General features: G+C 42.3%; 1 protein-coding gene across 2 annotated transcripts in view; it reads left to right on the top strand.

The window, feature by feature from the left end:
- Positions 1-18573, top strand: part of TMEM178A (transmembrane protein 178A) — a 50034-nt gene extending 31461 nt beyond the window's left edge. For both annotated transcript variants that reach the window (XM_045978746.1, XM_045978747.1), the window contains exons 2-4: positions 3994-4107; positions 6509-6646; positions 17574-18573. In XM_045978746.1, coding sequence (XP_045834702.1) covers positions 3994-4107; positions 6509-6646; positions 17574-17815 — 494 coding nt within the window. In that variant the 3' untranslated portion in view covers positions 17816-18573. The remainder of the gene's footprint in view (positions 1-3993; positions 4108-6508; positions 6647-17573) is intronic.
- Positions 18574-22154: the final 3581 nt, after the last annotated feature.

Here is a 22154-nt window from a genome sequence, read left to right on the forward strand (position 1 = left end):
TCATTGTAGGATGGTCAGAAAACATTGACTTTATATGTCATTATGACTTTAATGTGACTTTCTGTCACATTGTGAGTTTAATAATTTTAAATTTATTGAGATTTGTGGTCTGTCCCTGGAGAATGTTCTATGTGCGCTCAAATAGAATGTGTATTTTGCTTTTGTTGGGTGGAATGTTCTATAGATGTCTGTTTTGTCTAATTTTCAAGTGTTGTTCAAGTCTTCTGTTTCCATGCTTGTCTTCTGTCTACTTGTTCTATCAGATTGAAGGTAGGATATTTAAATCTTCAACTGTTATTGTTGAATCGTCTATTTCTTTCTCCAGTTTTTGCTTCCTAGATTTTGGGGAGATTTGGGATTTTGCATCTGTTTACAATTTTATAAATTCCCAGTGGATTGACCTTTTTGTCATTCTAAAATGCTTTTGTCTCTAGTAAAAAATTTTTGTGTTGAAGTTTATTTCGTTTGATATTAGGATAGCCATTCCTATCTCTTTTGGTGATTGCATGGCATATCTTTTTCCATACTTTTATTTCCAACCTATTTGTGTCTTTGAATCTGAAGTGTGTCTTTTGTGGACATCATATCGGTGGATCATGTTGTTTTATTTATAATGCCAATCTCTGTCTTTTGATTGGGATGTTTGTTCTGTTTAGATTTAATGTAATTCCTCATCAGGGAGGACTTATGTCTTCCAGTTTGCTATGTGTTTTCTGTATGTTCCTCTACTCTCTTCCATTACTATCTTCTTCTGTGTTAAATAAATGTTTTCTAGTAAACTTTTAAAATCCCTTTTGTTTTATTTTCTATTTATATTTTTTTGTTATTTTCTTAGTGGTTACCCTGTGAATTATAATTAACATCTTAAGTTATAACCATCTATTTTGGGTTAATACCAACTGGATTTCATTTGTATATAAAATTTTGCTGCTTTATAGCTCCATTCCCTGTCCTGTCCTTTGCACAGCTATTACCATGCAAATTACATTGTATGTTCCTCAACACAGATTTATAATTATTGGTTAATGCTTTGTGTCTTTTAAATCAGATAGGAGAAAAAAAGTTACAGAAAACACAAACAATACATTTATACCATTTTTTATGTTTACCCATGTCATGGTCTTGACAAATATTCTTTATTTTTTCATGTGGATTCAGTTACTGTCCTTTCATTTCATTCAAACCCCCTTTAGTGTTCCTTATTGGATAGGTCTAGTGACTAGAGTCTTATTCTCTCAGTTTTTATTTAACTGGAAATGCCTTAATTTTTTCTTCATTTCTGAAGGATGACTTTGCTGCTTATAGAATTCCTGACTGATTTTCTTCCAGTGCTTTGAATATATCGTCTCACTCTTCTGACTTACATAGTTTCTCATGAGAAACTCTTCTACTCTTTGGAGGAACTCCTGTATGTGATTAGTTGCTTTTTTCTTGCTTCTTTCAAAATTTTTTTCTTTGGTTTTCAGGAGTTTGATTATGATGTGTTTGGGTGTTGCTTGCTGTGAGTTTATCTTACTTGTAGTTCATCAAACTTAGATGTAAGAATGTACGTTTTTCATCACATTTGGGGAGCTTTTGAAAATTATTTCATCAATTATTCTTTTTGGCCCTTTTTCTCTTTCCTTCTTTCTGGGATTCTCACTATCCTTACATTGGAATGATTGATGGTGTCTCACAGATATTTTCTTCACACTTTTTCCCTTATTTTTTTTCACACTTTTTCCCTTATTTTCTTCAGACTGGATAATCTCAATGGACTTATCTTCAAGTTTGCTGATTATTTCTTATGCCCCTCTAGTGGAATTTTCATTTCAGCTATTATTCTTTTCAGGTTCAGAATTTCTATTTTTTTCCTTCTTCTTATACCCTCTATCACTTTATTGATATTCTCTGTTTGGTGAGACATCATTTTCATACTTGCCTTAGTTCTTTGACTATGATTTCCTTTAGTTCTCTGAACATAGTTTAAGCAGTTGATTTAAAGTATTTGTCAGGTAAGTCCAACATCTGGGTTTCCTCAGTGATAGTTTCTACCTGCTGGCTTTTTTCCTCATGCCTGGGCCGTATGTTCTTGCTTCTTTGCATGTTTTGTACTTTTCTATTGAAAACTCAGTATTTAAAATAATATTATGTAGCAATTTGGGAAATTAGATTCTTCCTCCTCCCCAGGGTTTGGTATTGTTTTGTGCTGTTGCTGTTGGTTTTTTATTGTCTTTCTTTAACTAATTCTGTAAAGTCTGTATTCTTTGTCATATGTGGTCCCTGAAGTCTCTGTTTGACTAGCTTTGTGTAAAGCTAATGGACAGAAATGTCCTTAGCTGCCTGGAGCTTATAAGTCCCAGTCTTTGCTGATGGGCTTTGTGTGTATGTTGAGCATGTCTTCAGTTCTGCCTTAGTCTTCACCCCCTGCTTACATGGAGCCCCAAGGTCACCCTGAAGACGAATATCAAGTGGAATGACAGTTTTGAAAAATACAAATGCAAGCTATTAATACATTTGCAGCATGATATCTGCTATTGTTCTCATACCAGATTGTTTGTTCTTTGTAAGCGCAGGCCTTTTCTGACTTATAAACAGCTAATTCCTATGCCTTAGACCACATAACCACTGCCATGGGCTCATGTTGAAAAAAACAAAGAATAAAATAAAAGAGCTTTGAAGTTTGGAAGAATCTGTGCTTTCATAAGGAAAAAAAAAAATTAAAAACTTCCCAAAAGCAGAGAGAGTCTTGGGCAGTGTTTCTCAAATGAGATTCAAGGACTGCCTGTCTCAGAATTACTTGGGATGTTTGTTAAAGTTCAGCTTCCTGGCCCCACTCCAAATCATTTGATTTAGAATATCTTTGGGTGGGTCCATCCAGGAATCTACATTTTTAACCAGCTCCCCATTGATTCTTGATGTACACTACTGTGTGAGAAACTCTTTAGGGAAGATGATCCTATAGGTGCCTACACTTAAGAGATGGGCTCATAATCCATCAAATAGTAGTTTCTCCCTCTAAAAAATTCACTTTATTTCTATAGTTCATCAAATCCCATCAATTAGAGTTTTATTTGCATCTGTGAGGTGTTTTTTTGTTTTTGTTCTTGTTGTTGTTGTTATGTTTTTGTTTTTTGTTATTTTTTTAAAGTTGCTGCCAGGGTTATCATAGGACTCAGGCTGAACCATGGGACTCAGAAGACTTAAGGGGAAACATAAACTCATATTTATTTTTGCAGTTAAAGCCTGGGTTGGGAGGGAGAGTAGAAGAAGGTACCAGATAAAGCAATGGGTATTCTTGCCCATTTCAAAATTTTGCACCTAGGACTTGTGGGAGAGTTTTTTTTTCTTTCTCCGCTCTACTTTTATTTTTATTTTTTCCCCCTCTCTACCTTTAATATTACTCTTTCTCTTGGGGACCAGAATTTAGGTCAGTAAAATTTGTGTTAAGGAAAATATATCAGCTGCCCTGGGGTTAAAGAGCCTGTTGAGGTTTCTTTGGTCACTGAATCACCACCTAAACCACCAACAGGAAGGTTGTTTTCATGGAATGATGTCTTCTGGTTTCCAAATAACACACTTCTTATTGATCTTTTTGATAATTCCCATTTGAGAGCTTGAGATTGGATCAAGTTCAGACTCATGTAATTTATCTGGGTTAACTTAAAATTTTAAATTGATTTCCCCCAACCATTTGTATACTTTTGGGCCATTTCTCCTTGTGGAGTTTTGTGTTTAGTTAACACAAACTCAGTGTTGAAAAAAAAAAAACACCTAGGAGAGTTTAGATCCTTATCAATTTTAACACATTCAAGAGTGAAGCATGATTTAAAAAATCATGTCATGTTTTAGGTGTTCACTGCTCTGACTTGCCTGTGTTACTGCGAGTCGTCAAGAGATTCCTATCCCTTCCCCCATTCAACCTAGCTTAGGGACACATCACTCTGCCGTAGGTTTCCAGAATGGTGTTACAAATGCCTCGACTAGTAAATCCCATTTCTTATTTCCTTCAAGGTATTGCACAGAGATGCACGGCTATCAAGTACCACTTTTCTCAGCCAATCCGCTTACGAAACATTCCTTTCAATTTAACCAAGACAATTCAGCAAGATGAATGGCACCTGCTTCGTGAGTATTTCTGGGAAAGGGTCAGAGAGGAAATGGAGTCTTTCTGAACAAAAAGTATTATCACCAGCCCTCTCAGGTTTGAACTGAGAGATGTTGTGCTGAGCATTTGTGGGCCTGTGGGCCCAATCCAACTTGGTCAGAGACTCTGAGAGTCATTTCACTATGCTCCACAACTTGTTTACAGATGGAATGTCTGAAAATCAGGCCTGAGGCTTTGTGAGACAGGGCGGTGTGTGTTTCTGCCCTGGTGGCATCTGTATACAAATGGCCTCCGTACACGAATGGCCTTCTGCATCTTTTCTTTACCAGGTCATCTGGCATGGGGACCTGTTCTGCCACTAGTCTTAGTAAACCAAGGATATTGTACCTTAGGTACTCTCAGTTTTGTTTTGTTTATACAATATTCATTTTAGCCACCATGTCTACCTCAGGCCTTGGTATTTCTGCTAAAATATCTTTATGAGTGTATGTTGTAATTTTCTTAGAGGATGTCTATCATCAGAGGATGTCTCGACGATGGGAACCACTCTTTTCCACTGTCAGGAAAATGTGAAAATCTAGAATGTAACACTAAAGGGGGCTGATATTTACCAGAAAATTGCTCATTCATGCTGCCAGGTGATAGGTGACTCAGGAAAGCAAAAAAACTAGACCCTAGTCAGAGGTCAACATCATTTTCCAATGAAAACAGCAAGAACTTTGGGGATCTTGTTTGGTGACCAAAACCACTGCAGAAAACCAAGCAGAATCTCATTTTGTGAGGAAATATCTGCAGATCCAAAGATTCTGTTTTGAATCTCAAACACGGACTTGGAAGTTCTTATGACACTGGTTTAGCCGTGGTCTCATGTTATACATATTAGGATTGGCAAATTTAGGCTTTGGAAAGTCATTGTCTGAAATGTGGCTTATTTCTTAATGGTACGACTTCCTGAAAATTCTTTCTTGTTGGCTGATCTTAACAAGGATTTCTCAGCAGATTTAAGCTAGAGTTTTGTCTAGTGTTCTTACACCTGAATTTTTTATGAGTGTGTTTGGAGTTCTTTGTCTTAATCAACAGTCCTGAAAGCCCTGTAGTCACTGGTTTTAAGACCGGTGAAAAAAGATCAATGTAGGAGCCAGAGAAAGAACCTCACCTCTTTACTCGAGGAGTTTGTGGTTTGCTGTTGCCCAGCAAGGCAGTTTTTGAGTGTTCTCTTGATCTTTTTTTGAGGTTCTGACAGAAAGACACTTTCAGCATTTGCATGCATAGCTCTTTCTAAGATCGTCACATTTGCAGATGTGTACCAGGTTTACCAGATAAGCTTAACATGACTGATACTAATGCAAATCCCATGTAGATTATATCTGAACCTCTCGCCTTTTAAAGGTTGTAGACAATAGAACTACTATTTAAACCGCAGGGAATTTAGGAAATTGAGACAACAATGGCTGACCTATGACGACATTTCCCCTGCTCAGATATGGATGTCGCAAAATGACTTATTCTCTTAACATTAAACTCAGTCCCTTTAAAAGATCACCGCCCTTGGCCTGAGGTGTCTATTCTTCCTCTTGTAGGCAACTGGCTTTCATTTAGATGCTCTGAGCTGGAAATGAGAAACCCCTTTGAAAGAAAGGAATGGTCCATGTGGGCCCAGACCTGTTGACTGGCCTCTGGGGCAGCCCATCTATGCTTGGGATCTACTGTTTTAAGAAGGATCACAGACATTTAGATAACAATTTTTATAAAACTCAATTTGTTCCCCCCAAAAAGGGAAGGAAGGAAATGGAAGAAGGAAAAGAGCAGAGGGAGGGCAATCAGAGTGCTGCTTTAGGACAGCGATCACAGTGAAAATATGTCTGGGTCCATGTCGTCCGTCCATGTCTTGGTTTTGCTTCGGAGGTGGGGGAGGAGCTGGGCTTCTGTCCTAAGGATCACGATTGTGTCTTTATGACAAAGACAAATAAAATAATTGGCACCCGTGGTGCTCAGATAAAACCATATTTCCCTGCAGCATAGCTTGTAGGCTCTTTCTCCAAAGCCGGGCTAAGCGTAGCCACTCCAGCGGTGGTAAGCTGCATTCCCGTTGCTCTTTTAACGAAAGTGGAGATATTAAGCTCTCCGTTTCCTAAGTAACTGCTATCTATGAGCCAGGTTTACTCGGGCATTGTCCTCTGCTCTGCTCTCTGCGTGGTGCAGACGTCTCTGTGCACGCAGGGAAGGTAGACTCTGACCCCATCTATCTTCTGGTGGGAAACCTCGGGAGAGACTTCCCTAAACCACCCCAAGCCTGCAGACCCCAAAACTGCCCGTGCCACTGACTAGTGTTTGCAATGTATGCAAAGCTCTTCATTCTCTAGTTTTCAATAACTCTGCTCTTTCTGCTTCCCATTCTGAATGTCTGTACAACGAGAGTAGACCTGAGAAGAATTACGGCTGGCTTCCTGGGCATGGCGGTGGCTGTCCTGCTCTGCGGCTGCATCGTGGCCACGGTCAGTTTCTTCTGGGAGGAAAGCTTGACCCAACATGTGGCCGGACTCCTTTTCCTCATGACAGGTACGCTGAACACCTCAGACACCTCTCCGGGCAGAAGGGAAGGCTGCTCTGCGTGTGGCCGGCCAGCTTTGCTCTGCTAATTTTCCTTGCACCTGCGAGAAAAGCAGCCAGGGGTCATTTGGGTTTGGTGGGTGATAGAGAATTTAAAGAAAACAACAGTGTTCCTAATACAGACCTGGTTTTTGCAGCCCGGCCCTAGCCCTGGCCTGGACTCTTCAGGAGCATTGGCCATTGTTTATCAGGAGCGTGGCCTGAGAGAGAGTGATCCTCAAAACCACCCCCCTGCCCGAGCTGAAAGTCAACTCCAAATACTTCTCTTAATGACGGTGTCTTTGGGGTCATTTTTACACACAAAACATTCATTCATCTCACTTCACAGATAGTTTTTGAGGACTCAGTATGTACCAGGCACTCCATGAAGTACTAGAGACACGATGAATAAGGGAGACAACATCCTTCTCCATTTTCATCTAGAGGAGAAGGAGACAATAAGGTGTGATGGTAATAAAAGCTGTGAGGAAAACAAACAAGGTAGAGTAGGGGGCCCAGGGAACACCTTGCTGAGGTGGCGATTTCCAGGCTGAATTGTGAAAAGCAGCCCTTTCCGGAGTGTGCTTAGGGATAAGCCAAGCCCTAGAGACAGGGATGCCTTGGTGTGCTTTGAGCCACAGAAAGAAGACCAACCAGTGTGGCTAGAGAGCAGGGACATGCAGACAGTGGTTTGGATTTCAATCTAAGGGTAATGGAAGCCACAAGTTTTTGTTTTTTGTTTTTTAAGATTTATTTATTTATTTGAGAGAGAGAGAGAGAGAGAGAGAGAGAGAGAGAAAATGAGCCATGGGGGAGGGGCAGAGGGACAAGCTGACGACCTGCTGACGTGGGGTTTGATCTCAGGACCTTGAGATCTTGAACTGAGCCAAAGTCAGGCATTTAGCCCACTGAGCACGCAGGCACCCCAGCCACGGGGAGGTTTTAAGCAGAAGAGACACTTGATCTTAAAGCAGGGCATTGGAAAGGGGGAGGTGTGTGGAGACATGTCTGTGGTCTTTTTGATTAGCCAGTGAAGGAGTCAGGAGCTGAGCTCACAGCTAATACTAAAGGTGGCGACAGGGAAGAAATCTTTTCCTTCTGCTCCTTCACAAAAATGAAAATTAACGTATTAGTGATTAGTGAATGCCAAACGCACAGTTTCACAAGCATACTCAGGATCAGAGCTAAGATGACTTTGGATATGCAGCCATTTTGAACAAGCCTACTTCTGCCTCTCTGGAGTTCAGTTTTCAAGTGACCATTGTTAGGTCCCACAATAATGGGTCCGTGATTAAAGGAGCGAGACTGATATAAAGCGAAGGTCAAGCAAAGCTTTATTCCACGCCAAGCATCAAGAATCAGACCAAACGTTCGGGGCCGTGCCTCGAACAGAGAGGGCGACCTCTCTCTGTTTCATAGACTAGCTTTTAAGAGCAAAGGCCATGTGGTTGGGCCTCGCCACGCACAGGTGGCCAATGAAACTAAGACACAGAGAAAGCTGCACAGTCATGTTAGGTCACACATAAGTGACCAATTAAATTACAATTTACCCTGTAGTAGACATTTGAACCAGCTTATCACCTTGGTCAGAATTGGCGCCCAAAAGGTGCCCAAAAGGCGGGGCCCATACTCCTTGGTAGCTAGGAGGCAGTATGCATCCCTCCACTGATTGAATGTCACCATCTGGCCTGACCCACCCTTGTATTTGGGTTTTGTTACCTGGGGCTGGTTTCTGGGACTTGTTTTTAATTAAGTCCCCTGGGGGAAGGGGAGCAGGGACAGTTTAAGGGTTAAACAAGGTTATTGTTTAACGGATGGATGGAAGCGCTCTGGCTAAATAGGTCCTTACAACCATGACTGGGTTTGCCAGCGCTTCTCACTTAATGGCCCCTCACGCACGCCTGCGTTAACTGGAGGCCGCTGTACCTGACTCTCATTCATTGGCGGACGCCATTTTCTGTCTGCCAGTCTTTCAGGGTTGACAGGTAGGTGGCACTTTGCTTTCTGGTCAGCCAATCTGAGGCCTGAGTAACCCAAGTCACAGGCAGAGACCCTTCCTTCTGATGGCCATGGGCCCCTTTCTCTCCCTGTGAGTAACATGGGTCATCGTTGTAAACACACTGACAGAGCATTCCAAAATCATATGGCCCCTGTAGAATCTGAGCAAAAAACCGACTTAAGCTTTCCAGAATTTGGTGAATACACTAAGACTGTGTTGGGTCCATGGTCAAAGGAACGAGACTGATACAAAGCGAAGGTCAAGCAAAGTTTTATTTCGTGTCAAGCATCAAGAACCAAACCGACTGGCCGGGGCTGCCTCTTACAGAGAAGGCGACCCCTGCCAGCCTCACGGACTAACTTTTATGGAGCAAAGGCCATGTGGTTGAGTCTGGCCATACACGGGTGGCCAATTGAATTACAATTCACCCTATAGTAGCTATTTGAACTAGCCTATCACTCTGGTCAGAATTGGCACCCAAAAGGCGCCCAAAAGGCAGGGCCCACATTCCTGATTGGATGTCTCCACCTGACTTGACTCATCCTTGCATTCTGGGCTCTGTTACCTCCCCCTGACCTGACACATCCTGGTATAAGGGCTCTGTTATCAGGGGCTGGTCAGCCGTATTTTACTGGTTTTCCAGACTTGTTTCTAAGTAAGTTCCTCGGTGGTGGTGGTGGTGGGGGTGGTGGCAGGGTCAATCTAACTTTACTGTATAAACAACAAAATGGCTCACTCTGGCTAAGTAGGCCCTTATAACTGTAGCACAGGGAGGCTAAAATTCTAGTTCCTGAGGTTTTGGAGGAGGATTTGAACCCTGAGACCAGCCACGGGTGCCTCATTTAAAACCCAAATGACAGAATGAGTGGGTCAGGGTAGCAAAGAAGCAGAGAGAGCCTGTTTCTGCCCAGAAGATTCCTTTGAGCCTCTGCTGGGCCATAAGAGTCATTAAAAATCTTGTTCATCTTCTTCCCCTTCTTATTAGCTGAGCCCATTTTCCTGACTCGTGTCAAAGAACTGCAGATTCACTCCCCGCCAACCCTGGAGAGGCCCACATCACGTCCCCTTGTCAGGAAAATGAGGGGAGCTACAGACAAGAAAGCCTTAGTGATGGTTTAAAAACATACTTTAATATGGATAATGCATAAATAATTTAGAATGCTCTTAGATATAAAACAATTATTAGCAAGGAAATAAATCACTGGGCCACAAAAGCCAGGGGTAGTGAGAGCTCCCGAGAAGGTCGTGGGCCGGTCTGGTTTTAGATGAACGGAGGGTGGTTGTTGAACCCGCGGTGGGCACGGAGGAGAGCTAGCTGCCAGGTGGCCAGCTGCCGGCTCACATTTCCCTGCTCAGCCCTCGTTTCTGATCGGCACATGGACTGTAACTCCGGCCATACTGGCTCAGGCATCCTCAGAATTTATCATCAAAAACCCCTGTGCAGCCTCTGCCTTCGGCTCAGGTCATGATCCCAGGGTCCTGGGATCGAGCCCCACATCGGGCTCTCTGCTCCGCAGGGAGCCTGCTTCCTCCTCTCTCTCTGCCTGCCTCTCTGCCTAGTTGTGATTTCTCTCTGTCAAATAAATTAAAAACAAAAAACAAACAAACAAAAAAACCCTGTGCAACTGACAAACAAAAACAAGACAAATAAAACAATAGCCACAATAACACAAACCCCACAACCAGCAAAAAAACCCCCCCAAAACCCAAACTTATCAACTTGACGTTTGATGACCTGTCCTAAGGGACTAACAGACACAAACTAACAACGTTCGTTTGCTTTCTTTGCTTTGGTTGGCCAAGCAACATTTTCATTTTTGGAATAAAGGGGAAAATCCTCTCGTAGTTCCCACCACCTGAAAAATTAGGTGGTTTAAAAATTTTTTCTTATTCTGAATCAAATCTCACTGATGAGTTTGCCTCATTAAAAAAAAAAAAAAAGAAGAAAGAAGAAGAAGTTCACAATCATCATCCCATTAAAGAACTTAGTTTTTCTGGGCTTCCATTTACTCTCCCACCATAAGCTTGTTACGCTGTTCTACTCTGTGGTTTTCAATAATGTTGGAGAGCTGCAGGCCCTTGCGGTGGGCGGATCTGCTATGTCCTGCTCATCTGTTCCTTTACTGTTGGGTTTAGAGAGGTTTGTTTTATTTATTTATTTTTTTTTTTTTGCGGTTTCAAATACTGCCTTTACCTTTCCTTTGCAAACCCCGGATAACGACATGAATCCATTGCCCGAGATAAATTAGCTGGAGGCTGTTCACGTGCAGTAGCTGCTCAGAGGTGAGCAGCAAAGGGTTAAAAGAATTGATTTTAATTAAGCAGAAGTGTCTTCAGCAGCCCTTGTCAGCATCTCTCCCACAGATTTCTGATGCTAAACTTAGCTGCTTCTAATGTGCTGGCATCTCCATTCTCCGCCTGAACTTATTAGCCAAGCCCTCAATGAAGAGCGTCAGTGATGTGACAGTTTGAGATGTTAAAATGGAAACTTTGAAACAGTCTTCCTCCTTCTGCCTTATTGCTTGCAGACAGTTCTTGATTACCCACATGTGGACCAGCAGTGCTGGTGTTTGCCCCGTTCCTTTCCCCCTGGGGCCTCACAAAGGGCCTTCCAGCCTGGCCGGGCATGGACTTCATATCCCCCAGGGGCCCCAAACGTAGCACTTGGCCTTCGTGACCTCTGAGATCACACACACACACACACACACACACACACACACACACGATAGAAGAGGTACAGGCAGAGGACTGAGGGGGTAAGACACTTGCAGCTCATCTGCTGTTGGCCTGTGAAAGCATTTGCCATCAACATTTGATGATGGATGGTATTAGATTGCCATGGTGCTATAATCCAAATGATTAGAATTTTAGTTATGTATACAAAGATGTGAAAGTGTTCATTTATTCAATGTTAGCTTTTTAAAGTGTAATGTTTATGTCGCTGTTGCTCTTGTTTTATTATCTTTTAAAACACTGGGAATCTCAAAAATTAGTTACAGCTTGGACCTCCCTTCATGGGGGCCTCACTCTCCACTGGATCCATTCCCCTGCCCAGGCAGTGCTGTCCATTGAGTACTGTCACAGCAGACAGAAAGGTGACAGGGCCCAGGCTGCCCAAGAAAGCTCAGGGACAGTCAACAGCCATGGTCGGTTATCCCTTCTTTTGCTTCAACACATTAGAAAAAGCAAAACAAAACCAAACAACCAAAAAGAAACAAAAAACGGAACTAAAAAACCAAAAAGCCACTATAGCAGATATATAGAATTATCTAGGTTATCCGTTGATTATGACCTAAAACCACAGGACCTTAGTGCCTGAGTTGAAACACTGGGAGCCAGATGTGTTTTGGAATTCAGGATTTTTAAGTTTTATTTTAGAAAGGTAAATATGGTGCATAGATCTTATATTATCTAACACCCTCAGCACGGTCTAAAATCAAATGCATTAACATTTCTGCATCAAAACATATGAATATTCACACTAAGCAGGATCAATAAGGATTATAAATAGCCTCATGTCACACCAGGTCAGAGTTTGCATTAAATAAGATGGCTGAGATCTTTCAGGGAAAGATGGGATTTTTTTTTTTTTTTTTGGATTTAGTAATTGTGTATTGTGGATCTTCTATTTTACTTCTTAAGGTGTTGTCTGTTTCTTGCCCATTCATTTAGGAAAGACAACTTAGGAATGGCTTTTCGAGCAATCTGTGTGAAAGTAGAATGAGGCGTTTTTGCTGGAAGAGCAAAGAGACCAGGATGATGGGCAGGCCATCTTCTGAAGGACTGGAAAAAAAAAAAAAAAATCAATGTTTATGCCTTTGGGTGTTGTAGTTGTGTTATTTATCAAGCTGGCTAACTGGGGTGAAGCAGCTCCCACTCCTTTCACACTGTTAAGCACATCAAAGGAGGATGGTCAGAAGAGGGGGCCCAGTTACTCTAATTACAGCCTGCCAGCTGGCCACAGGCACCTTGAGGAGTTCAGGGAAGGAAATTGGGTTGGTGATCCGGGATGGTTGCAGAAATTTACTTCCATTCTGATCCGAAAAAATCCCTTCCAACCCTGTAATTCTGCAATATCCTTGTATCTTCTAATTAAGAATATTGGTGGAAAGCTTTTTAATACATTATAAGAAAAGTAGTTGCATCCCGGGCTTTTCAGAACCAGTAACCCTTCACTCTTTTGAAGATGCTACCGGCAATAACCATGACCCAGCCTGGGGTTCAGGCTGGGCTGAAGAGTATCAGTGCTGGCTGCAGGGCACTGCAGGAGACTCCTGGCTGGTCAGGGAATGAGCGGAAGGGAAGAGAGCCTAGGAGAAGAATGGAGGAGAGGCGACCTCTCTCCTCATGGATCTTCATGAAGGACCATTAGATACTGAACTTTTTGAGTGGAGGGGTGGTACCTTATTTATCTTTTTGTACCCCTGCTGCATACCTTACACGAACTGGATTGCAAACGTATTGGCAAACGTATGGCATTATCTGTGCTAACTTGCCCCCCTGGGTAAGTCTTACAGGGGTAACTTGGGATCCCTCGTCCTGAGGTTGGTAGAACTTAATGTGTTATAGAACTCAGTTTTGTTTGGCTGGTTTTGTTGACTCCTTGTGCTCAGCACTATTAGGATCCAGGTGGAACTTTCGTCCAGGGGGAGTCTCTTACCTTGCCCTGAGATGCATGCTGGCAAGTGGACTGGAAAGAACACCTGGGGTTCCTGATCACATCCATGCCAAACCAATCACAGCTGTGATCAACGAGGACTCATTAAACCACCTCTAAGATGATCAGACCTGGGGTGGGATGTAGTAGATGCTTGATAACTAATTGCAGAATCACTGATTAACATTTAAAAATAGTAAAGTCTTGCTAAGACCCATAAAAGAAACAGAAATATACTTCCTATATTGATTGCACAGCGCATAGGATGTTATGGGTTGAGTTGTGTCCCTCCCCATATCCCTAGGCTTGAAGTTTAAACCCTCAGTACCTCACAATGTGACTGTCTTCGGAGACAAGGTCTTTAAAGAGGTGATTAAGGTACAATGAGATCATTAGGGTGGGCCCTAATCCTATAAAACGATCAGTGTCCTTACAAGAAGAGTCCATTTGGACAGTTACGGAGGGAAGACATTAGAAAGAGAAGTAGAAGACCACCATCTACAAGCCAAGGAGAAAGGCCTTGGAAGAAACCAGCCCTGCCGGTAGCTTGACTCAGACTTCTTGCCTCCAGAACTGTGAGAAAATTTCTGTTGTTTCAGCCACCTAAGGTTCTGATGCTTTGTGATGGCAGCCTAAGCAAACACAGGAGCACTGGGAGATGTGCATTTGGAGCTAAAATAGAATTCCACAGTATATTAAAAAAAATTTTTAAAAATTAAAAAAAAAAAAAAAAGGAGTGTGCCTGGGTGGCTCAGTTGGTTAAGCATCTGCCTTCGGCTCGGGTCATGATCCCAGGGTCCTGAGATCAAGTCCCACATTGGGCTCCCTGCTCAGTGGGGAATCTGCTTCTCCATCTGCCTCTGCCTCTCTGTCTCTCATGAATAAATAAATAAATAATCTTAAAAAAGAGAGAGAGAGAGAATTCCGCAGTATCAGCATTGACCTAAGACTAAGAATACAGCTACAACAAAGATGTTTTCATTTAAGTCACACTTGGTATCTTTGAAGTGAGGATTTTTTCCCCCCTTTTTAAAATATCTTGAGTGGGTTCGGCCTCTTTTATAAAATCTTTTGGGCAAGTTGGAAACAATGCTTTCTCTCCTCTCAGTATGTTTCCCGGTAATAATCGGAAACAGGCCTGCCCATCCCACAAATAATAGCTGTGGCGTCTCTCTGTGTGCGGACTCTGAGACGTGAGGCTCTAACAAAGAGAAACTCTTGCATATGCTTTTTTGTTACTCCTTGCTTTCCTCTTTCTCAGAACAACTTCAAAAGCGTCTTGGAAGAATTAAAAACGTCACCAAAGGGCACCCCTGTGACAGAGTCTGTGGGAAGGGGGTGGGCGGATGGGGGCATGTTTGTGGGCTCACGGTAACCCTCCGCACCAACCTGAAGCAGAGTGCATAAAGACAACAGAAAATAAGGCAGGTTTTTGTCAAGATTTGACAAGTGCCGTCTTCCAAAAAGAACTTAAGTGGCACAGACATGCATATATATCACCATAAAATAGAAGTGATACAAGTAAGAAGAAGGAGCAATCCGGTTTGCGACGCAAGATGGCTCTAAGGGTGAGGTCAGTAGCAAAAAGCATGACCCGAAGTGACATGACTTCCCAACTCTTGCTAGCAGTGGGCCGCTGACTAGCTTTAGGGAGTTTCAGCAGCTCCGTCAGAGACAGAAATTTCTATCAGTGACATCAAGCGCAGCGTCCATGAGGGCCACAGATGGAAGGCACAATCATTCGTGACACCGAGGGCAGAGAAAATCATCCTTTTGGTTAAGTCCTTAGGTTAGCTTATTTCTTATAATCTTTTTCTATTCTGTGTAAACTGGTGGTGTTCCGCTGAATTCATTTCACCTAAAACACCTTTGTGGAGCTGGAAGGGGAGAGGGGCTAAAGAAATTAACGTTTAAAAAAAAAAAAAAGAAATTAACGTTTAGTATAAAATCAAAGTTAGCATGTATAGTATATACACAGCGTTCTTCTTCTTCTTCTTTTTGGTGGGGTTTGGGTGGGGGAATGTTCTTGCTCCATGCCTTATTTTGGAATAACAGAATCACAGGAATTTGACACAGTAAGGGTTTTCAGTAACCAAGTCCCCCATTCCCCCCCCCCCCCCAATGAAGAAACTAAGACTCAGGTTAGGTAATTTCAAGGTCCCACAGTGATTAGGAGCAGATCTGGGGACCAAAATACACATTTCCTGCCTCTCAGCTTAGTGCATTTGGACATCAAAGGATGCTTAAAATCTTAGTTTGAACTCAAGTTTTCAGAGGTCATTAAAACTACATTACTCGTAAAAAGCCTTGCTTTTACGCATTCAGTTCTGTGCAGACAGTTGAATGCAAAACAGAGTTGTTTTCCTATGATTGGGTCATTGTTCTATTATATTTTACCTGTTGATATTCCAGAGATCAATTTTTTCTAACTGCCTTATTGTTCTATTATCAGCATTCCTTAGAAAGACCTTATTATATATAAACATTTTCTTTGTTGTGGTGCCAGTGGAAACATTGATGTAAATGTAGGAACATTTGCTCTTCACAAGGTTTGAAAAAAGCAGAGGAGTATTATTTTTTGATGAGTCCATTCCTTTATGAAAGAATTATTTCCATCATGATCTTTGGAGAACGCAAAGTGATACATTTGCCATAATAATCTAGAGCAGGAAGTCACAAGATAAGATTTTTATCCTTTTTGGGAAAATAGAATCCCTTTAGATTTTTAAAACAGAATTAGACAAAGGATAGGAAATATCAAATTACTGCAGATCGAGTGTCCTTTTAATTTGAAACATTTATTCTCTGAACGCACATTTGGGAAAGGGTTCAAGCAATGTGCCTTTATGTGATTTGAGAGCAAGCAGAATTCTGACACTTAAAAATGGCATTAAGGTCGTTTTTATTTCCTCCCAATTGCTGCCTTCTCTGAGTTTGCTTTTCTGCTAGTGTTTCTGATCCCCAGAGCTCTATCAAAAGGATCAAGGGAAATCTGTTACTTCTGGCCTTCTCTTTTGAGTCCCCAAATCTGTCTCTGTCACCTACAGAGATGCTCAATATATCCCCAAAGCAATTTCCAGCCAATAAATGCAACCTCCATTGTATATGGGATAAACCAAAGTATGAAGAAGAGAGGCACAGGATTTGGAACAAACTGGATACTCCAATACTTCACTAGGTGTTCATTTCTGCTTTCATGACCCATCTCTGACAAAAGCCTCATTCTGATCCCCTGGCCATCCCAAAGGAGGGGTCCACTGTGTTGGAACAGAAGCATCTAAATCCTTGGAGCATCACTTAAATACTAACAATACTGTGTTTGGGAAATTTTTATCAGAGTTCTGATTTTAGTGTTCTGGAATGACAGATAATTATACATACATGTGTTGGTAAAAAAAAGTACCATTTAAAAGCTTTTAAATTTAAAAATATCATTTAAAAGCTTTTATTTGGGCATCTGAGTGGCTCAGTCGGTTAAGCATCTTCTTTCAGCGAGGGTCATGATCTTGGGTTCCTGGGATTGAGCCCCTGCTCAGTGGGGAGCCTGCTTCTCCTCCTGCCCCTCCCCACCTTTTGTGCTCTCTCAAATAAATAAATAGCGAATAAGAAAAAAACAAAGCTTTTATTCATTCATTGAAAAATACAATGATTTGTTGAGGCCTTAACAATGTGTCATGCTCTGAACCTTGAAACATAATTTAGCACATGAAAAACACATTTAAAATATTATTTACAGGGACCATGACAAATACTAATGATAATGGTAGCTGAAAAGGACAACAGACATTATATGATGTTGCAACTATATAAAAATGTGTCAGATCAGGTATAGAACAAGGGGAAAAGACGACTGTTTGGTCTTAGATGTGAGTGATTCTAGAAGATCTTTTCCTTAAAGATAGAACTTTTATTTCGTAGCCTTAAGAACAAACCCAAAAATAAATTCAAATATACATCACCATCCGAGCAAGATAATCCTGAATAATTCAAGTTATCAGAATATGCTCCTGTGTTCTTTACTTGTATACCTCCCATACCTAGCATACTCTCTGGCGCATAAAGGTTTTGCCAATGTTTGTTGAGCGAATTCAAGTTAATTCCAGCGTGAGCATTATAGCTCCTTTACTAATTTGGAGTGACCACCTCATCAGTTGACCTGATTTTCACAAAGCCCTGTCGCATGTGCCTTGTAGCAGGCAACACTGTAACCAATCATTCTGTTCTCTCTGCATTATTTATAGGGATATTTTGCACCATTTCCCTCTGCACGTATGCTGCCAGCATCTCCTATGATTTGAACCGGCTCCCAAAGCTAATTTATAGCCTGCCTGATGATGTGGAACATGGCTACAGCTGGTCTATCTTTTGTGCCTGGTGTAGTTTAGGCTTTATTGTGGCAGCTGGAGGTCTCTGCATCGCTTATCCGTTTATTAGCCGGACCAAGATTGCACATCTAAAGTCTGGCAGGGACTCCACGGTATGACTGTCCACACTTGAGTTCCCTGCTCGGTGGCCCATCCACGATGCAGACGGCTCCTGAGAAGAACGGAGTGGAGTTCAAGTCGGGATCCCAAGCACAAAACGGTCTTTTTACATTCCAACCTGTTGCCTGCCAGCCCTTTCTGGATGACTGATAGAAAAAATCATGCAAAACCTCCATACCTTTCTACGGACAAGACTACTGTGGATTCAAGTGCTTTAATGACTATCTATGCTTTGACTGTGAGACGGAGGGAGCGGTGCCATGGAACATTTCTAGGTTTAGAAAAAAGAGGAAATTGCAATGGAAAAAAAAATTTGTATGATTGCCATTTATTTCAGAAAGTTTGTATATAACAATTACCTGAGAGTCATTTCTATTTGCTAAAGGATTCATAACAAAGCGAGTATAATTTTCTTGTCATCGTACCACGCTTGTTCAGTTTTAATGCGGTATCTTTGGAACTTGTCCTGAGGGTGTTTTGTTGTGTCAGCACCAAATATTTGTGCATTATTTGTGGATGTTCTTTGTCAACAGGAAGATTCCCCTTCTGTTGCCTTATTATTTATTTATTTATTTATTTTCAACTGGCGTCTCCTCTCTGTCTTCGTCCTGGAATCCGGATCCTAAGGGAGACAGACCAACCGCGCAAGAGCTAATCCGTGACACTATGCAGTATTGTTCGATGTTTTACCTGTTGTTTAACCTCTGTCTCTTTCTGTTAACTGGATTTCTGCATTAAATGGCTGCCTTCTTGTTAACCTGGGTGTGTCTTCTTTCAGTGGTGGGCGATGGGTCTCCTTAGCCATGTGGACAGAGGGAAACTCTCTTGTTTTACTAAGACTCTTACGAAGTCTTACCAGTTGCTTCATTTCAACTAGGCGGGTCATTAACCTGCTGTTGACAAAAGATGTCATTTTCAACAAACTTCTTTGAAAACCTTACCTTGGTGTTCTAAGTTTTCTTCTTGCTCTTCCTTTTACCACCTGCTTGGTAATGGGCTAGTGCTAAGGATACGTAGTTTCTTCTTTGTCCTTGGATCTCCTGGGGCGGTGGGTTTCCATTTTGGCTGGGCATTGAGAATCACCTAGTGAATTCCTCAACCGCACCTGAACTGGGCCCCTCCTTAGGCCAATTGACTCGGAATGTCTGCAGCTGGGCCCAGCGGTGAGTGTTTTTGAAACAACACCCCAGAAAGTTCGGATGTGCAGCTGGGACTGGGAGCCACTGTTCTGGGCCAGAAGTAGTAGTAGCAGTTGTCTCCACAGCCGTTAACATTTATTTAGCACTTCATGTGTACCAGTAACTGGGTTATGTTTTTTGTTTGTTTGTTTGTTTTTTTCCAGGTATGATTTCATTTAACCTTCTGGAAAGCTCTATGAGACAGGTACAATGATTCCATTTTTGTGATAAGGAAGCCGAGGATCAGCCTCAGGATGTTTGCTTCATTTTTTCTCAATCCTTTCCCCATGCCAGGGTACAGGACGAAAGTTAAAGTCCTTCCATTGTGTCTCCTTATCTTTAGATAGACGGGTTGGCACCAGCTAACTTCCCAGCTTTTCCTTTTTTTTTTTTTTAAAGATTTTTATTTATTTATTTGACAGACAGAGACAGGCAGAGAGGCAGGCAGAGAGAGAGGAGGAAGCAGGCTCCCTGTGGAGCAGAGAGCCCGATGCGGGGCTCGATTCCAGGACTCTGGGATCATGACCTGAGCCAAAGGCAGAGGGACCTCAACCCACTGAGCCACCCAGGTGCCCCCCAGCTTTTCCTTTTAACTCCAACATTGTCCTGTTCCCTACACACGCGGCGTGCTAAATAGAGATGCTCTGTAGAATTAGGGAAGATGCCACATTCAGAAGGAAGACATTGTTTCAGATTTTAATTTCGTGAAAGATGCACTTTTCCTTTGTTATAAAAACCGATTTGGAACTTGAGAAAGGGAAACGATAGTGAAATCCACCCCTTCCTGCGCCCCTCCCCCACAAATAAAGCCTGACTTGCAAATGACAGTGTCCACATAATGTCATGTGAGCCTTTTCAGAGAGGTTTAGTGATTCTGGTGACCACACAAGCTCCCGAGACCCATGGAGAGACTCCTCAGCAATCTCTCAGGCCTGTTTAATAAACCCATCCCTCAGGGCGAGATCAGAGACATATAGAAAGGGGAATTATTTTCATTTATTACTTATGTGGGAAATTCTCAAAGCAGGAGAGCCGTTTCTTTGAAGTCTTCTTTAAAGATCCCTATAGAGAATGTCAAGACTCTTCAACATTTATATTCCAACCACCAAAGCAGTGTCTGAGTGAATGACTTTTGAAGTTTCCGAGAAGCTTCCTAGGGATTTGAGGTGAGAATGGAAGAAAGCCTCGGAGTGACAGAAGGTTGAAGGGTTCACACACCAGAAAGGTGCCCAGAAGCCAGGGGAGTTCAGTTACATTCAAACTTGGGTTGGCAAAAACAGCCTCCTTGCCTTCCAGCCAAAGTGAGCTCAGAGCAAGGAGTGCTGTTCCTTGCTTTCTATTTACTGTTATGGAAGAGTGAGCAAATGTGGCCAAAGTCAGGCATTGTGTCCCCACCCATGGGCTTCTCCAGGAGGTGTTTTCTTCACTGGCTTATGAATGAAGGATGATGGAAACGGCCGCTCACTACTGCACGGAGCAGAATAATTTATTGAGACAATCTGTTTGTTCTTCTTTTCTTTCTGTCCCACTTCTACCTGCATGCCAGGGCCAGACTGTATTTCTTTGCCTTGGGGATTTTTCTGCATGGCAGAAAGCAGAGGTGGTTGAGAGTGAGAAGTGCAGGGGATCCAGAGGGGAGGACAGGCTCAGGACTGAGGTTGGGGACTTCAAGCACTCAGGGGCATCCCAGAGGCTGAAAGAGAAATTCATGGCAACCATGTGATTAGCTGGGCCACACACTCCCTAAAGGCATCAGGACCACAGAGAGGATGTCTGTGTGGGGCGTCCAGGGAAACTGAAGCCCTTGGAACAATGGCCTTCTCACGGGTAGCCATTCTGACCCTGGGAAGACTCAAGGATATTGGCACAACTGTGCGTGAATATCCCCAATAATGAGTGAGGGCCAATTTCTTCCCAGTCCTACAAGATAGGGCTGGGAAGTGTATTTACAGAACACTTGGGATTGTAGACTAAGAGTCATGTCCATCTGCCATCGATAGACAACGTACTCTCCAAAAAAGAGAGCTTTATCCAAAACCTGGATAAGATCATCATAAGCCCCACAGTGCCCTCCTTTTAACAATGTCATCCTTGGTTTACTGGCAATGTTAGAGCAATTGTAGCTCACTCTGAGGGAACCCCAACCCCTCTCCCTGGAGTACTATGGACCTTTATAGTCCATGATGTAGGAAACTTACAGAGAATGTAATTTCTCCATAAAAGTCACTATATCTTTCAAGAAATATTTATTGAGTGCCTACTAGGGGCCGAGCACTATTCTAGGTCCTTAAGAAACATCAATGAAAGAGAACAAAGTTTCTGGAAACAAAACACAAACAAGACACAGTTTATACCCTGGTAGTAAAATGCAATAAAGTACAAGTAAAATTCTAGTAAAATGCAGTAAAGTACAAGTAAAAATTAAAGTCACCCTTTTAAGCCCCAAATGATTTCCTAAGTCCAGGATTAAAGTGATTTAATACAGTTACTAAAATAAGTTTCTTTTGAATTATACTTTCATTGGCTGTGCATTTCACTTCATATCATTCTTAATTGAATCTATCCTCAGTTACACATAAAGCTACATTATTACTTGCACAGGAGTGGCCTCTCAAAGATTTCCCATTTGAAATTTAAACCTGAGAACCACTAAAGGTGGACTGCCCAGGTAGACCTCAATTACCTGAGCTAAGGAACCCAGGTTCTTGGACTTTCAAGGTTACCTGGGCTAAAGACGAAGACGAATCTAGGATCCTAGAGACTCAGAAGGCCACAAAGTCAAGGTGAGCTACCCAGGGAAGGTCACTGGCTCTGTCCTTGCTCAGGCTCTTTCTGCTGCTGGGGACTCCCGCTCCCACTCTGCCAGGCTCAGGCTGACTTTTCCTTGTGTGTCAGCTTTCATACAACCCTCCGGAAGCCTGCCTGTCACCGGTTACACTCTGCATAGTAATCACTTGTTCACCCCTACCTGGGTATAACTGTGTCTTGTTTGTGTTGTGTTGCCAGCGCTCTGCCTAGGAACATAGTCGGCGCTCATAAATCTTTGCCGAATAAATGCATGAATTCAGATCGCAAAGGTAAACTTTCTTCTTCCCTGGACAGAAGTGACTCCCTTAGCACCAATTGTAGGGAGCCCATCAAAAAATATATGGTAGTATAA

This window comes from Meles meles, chromosome 15 (assembly GCF_922984935.1).
Source record: "Meles meles chromosome 15, mMelMel3.1 paternal haplotype, whole genome shotgun sequence".
NCBI classification, from domain to species: domain Eukaryota; kingdom Metazoa; phylum Chordata; class Mammalia; order Carnivora; family Mustelidae; genus Meles; species Meles meles.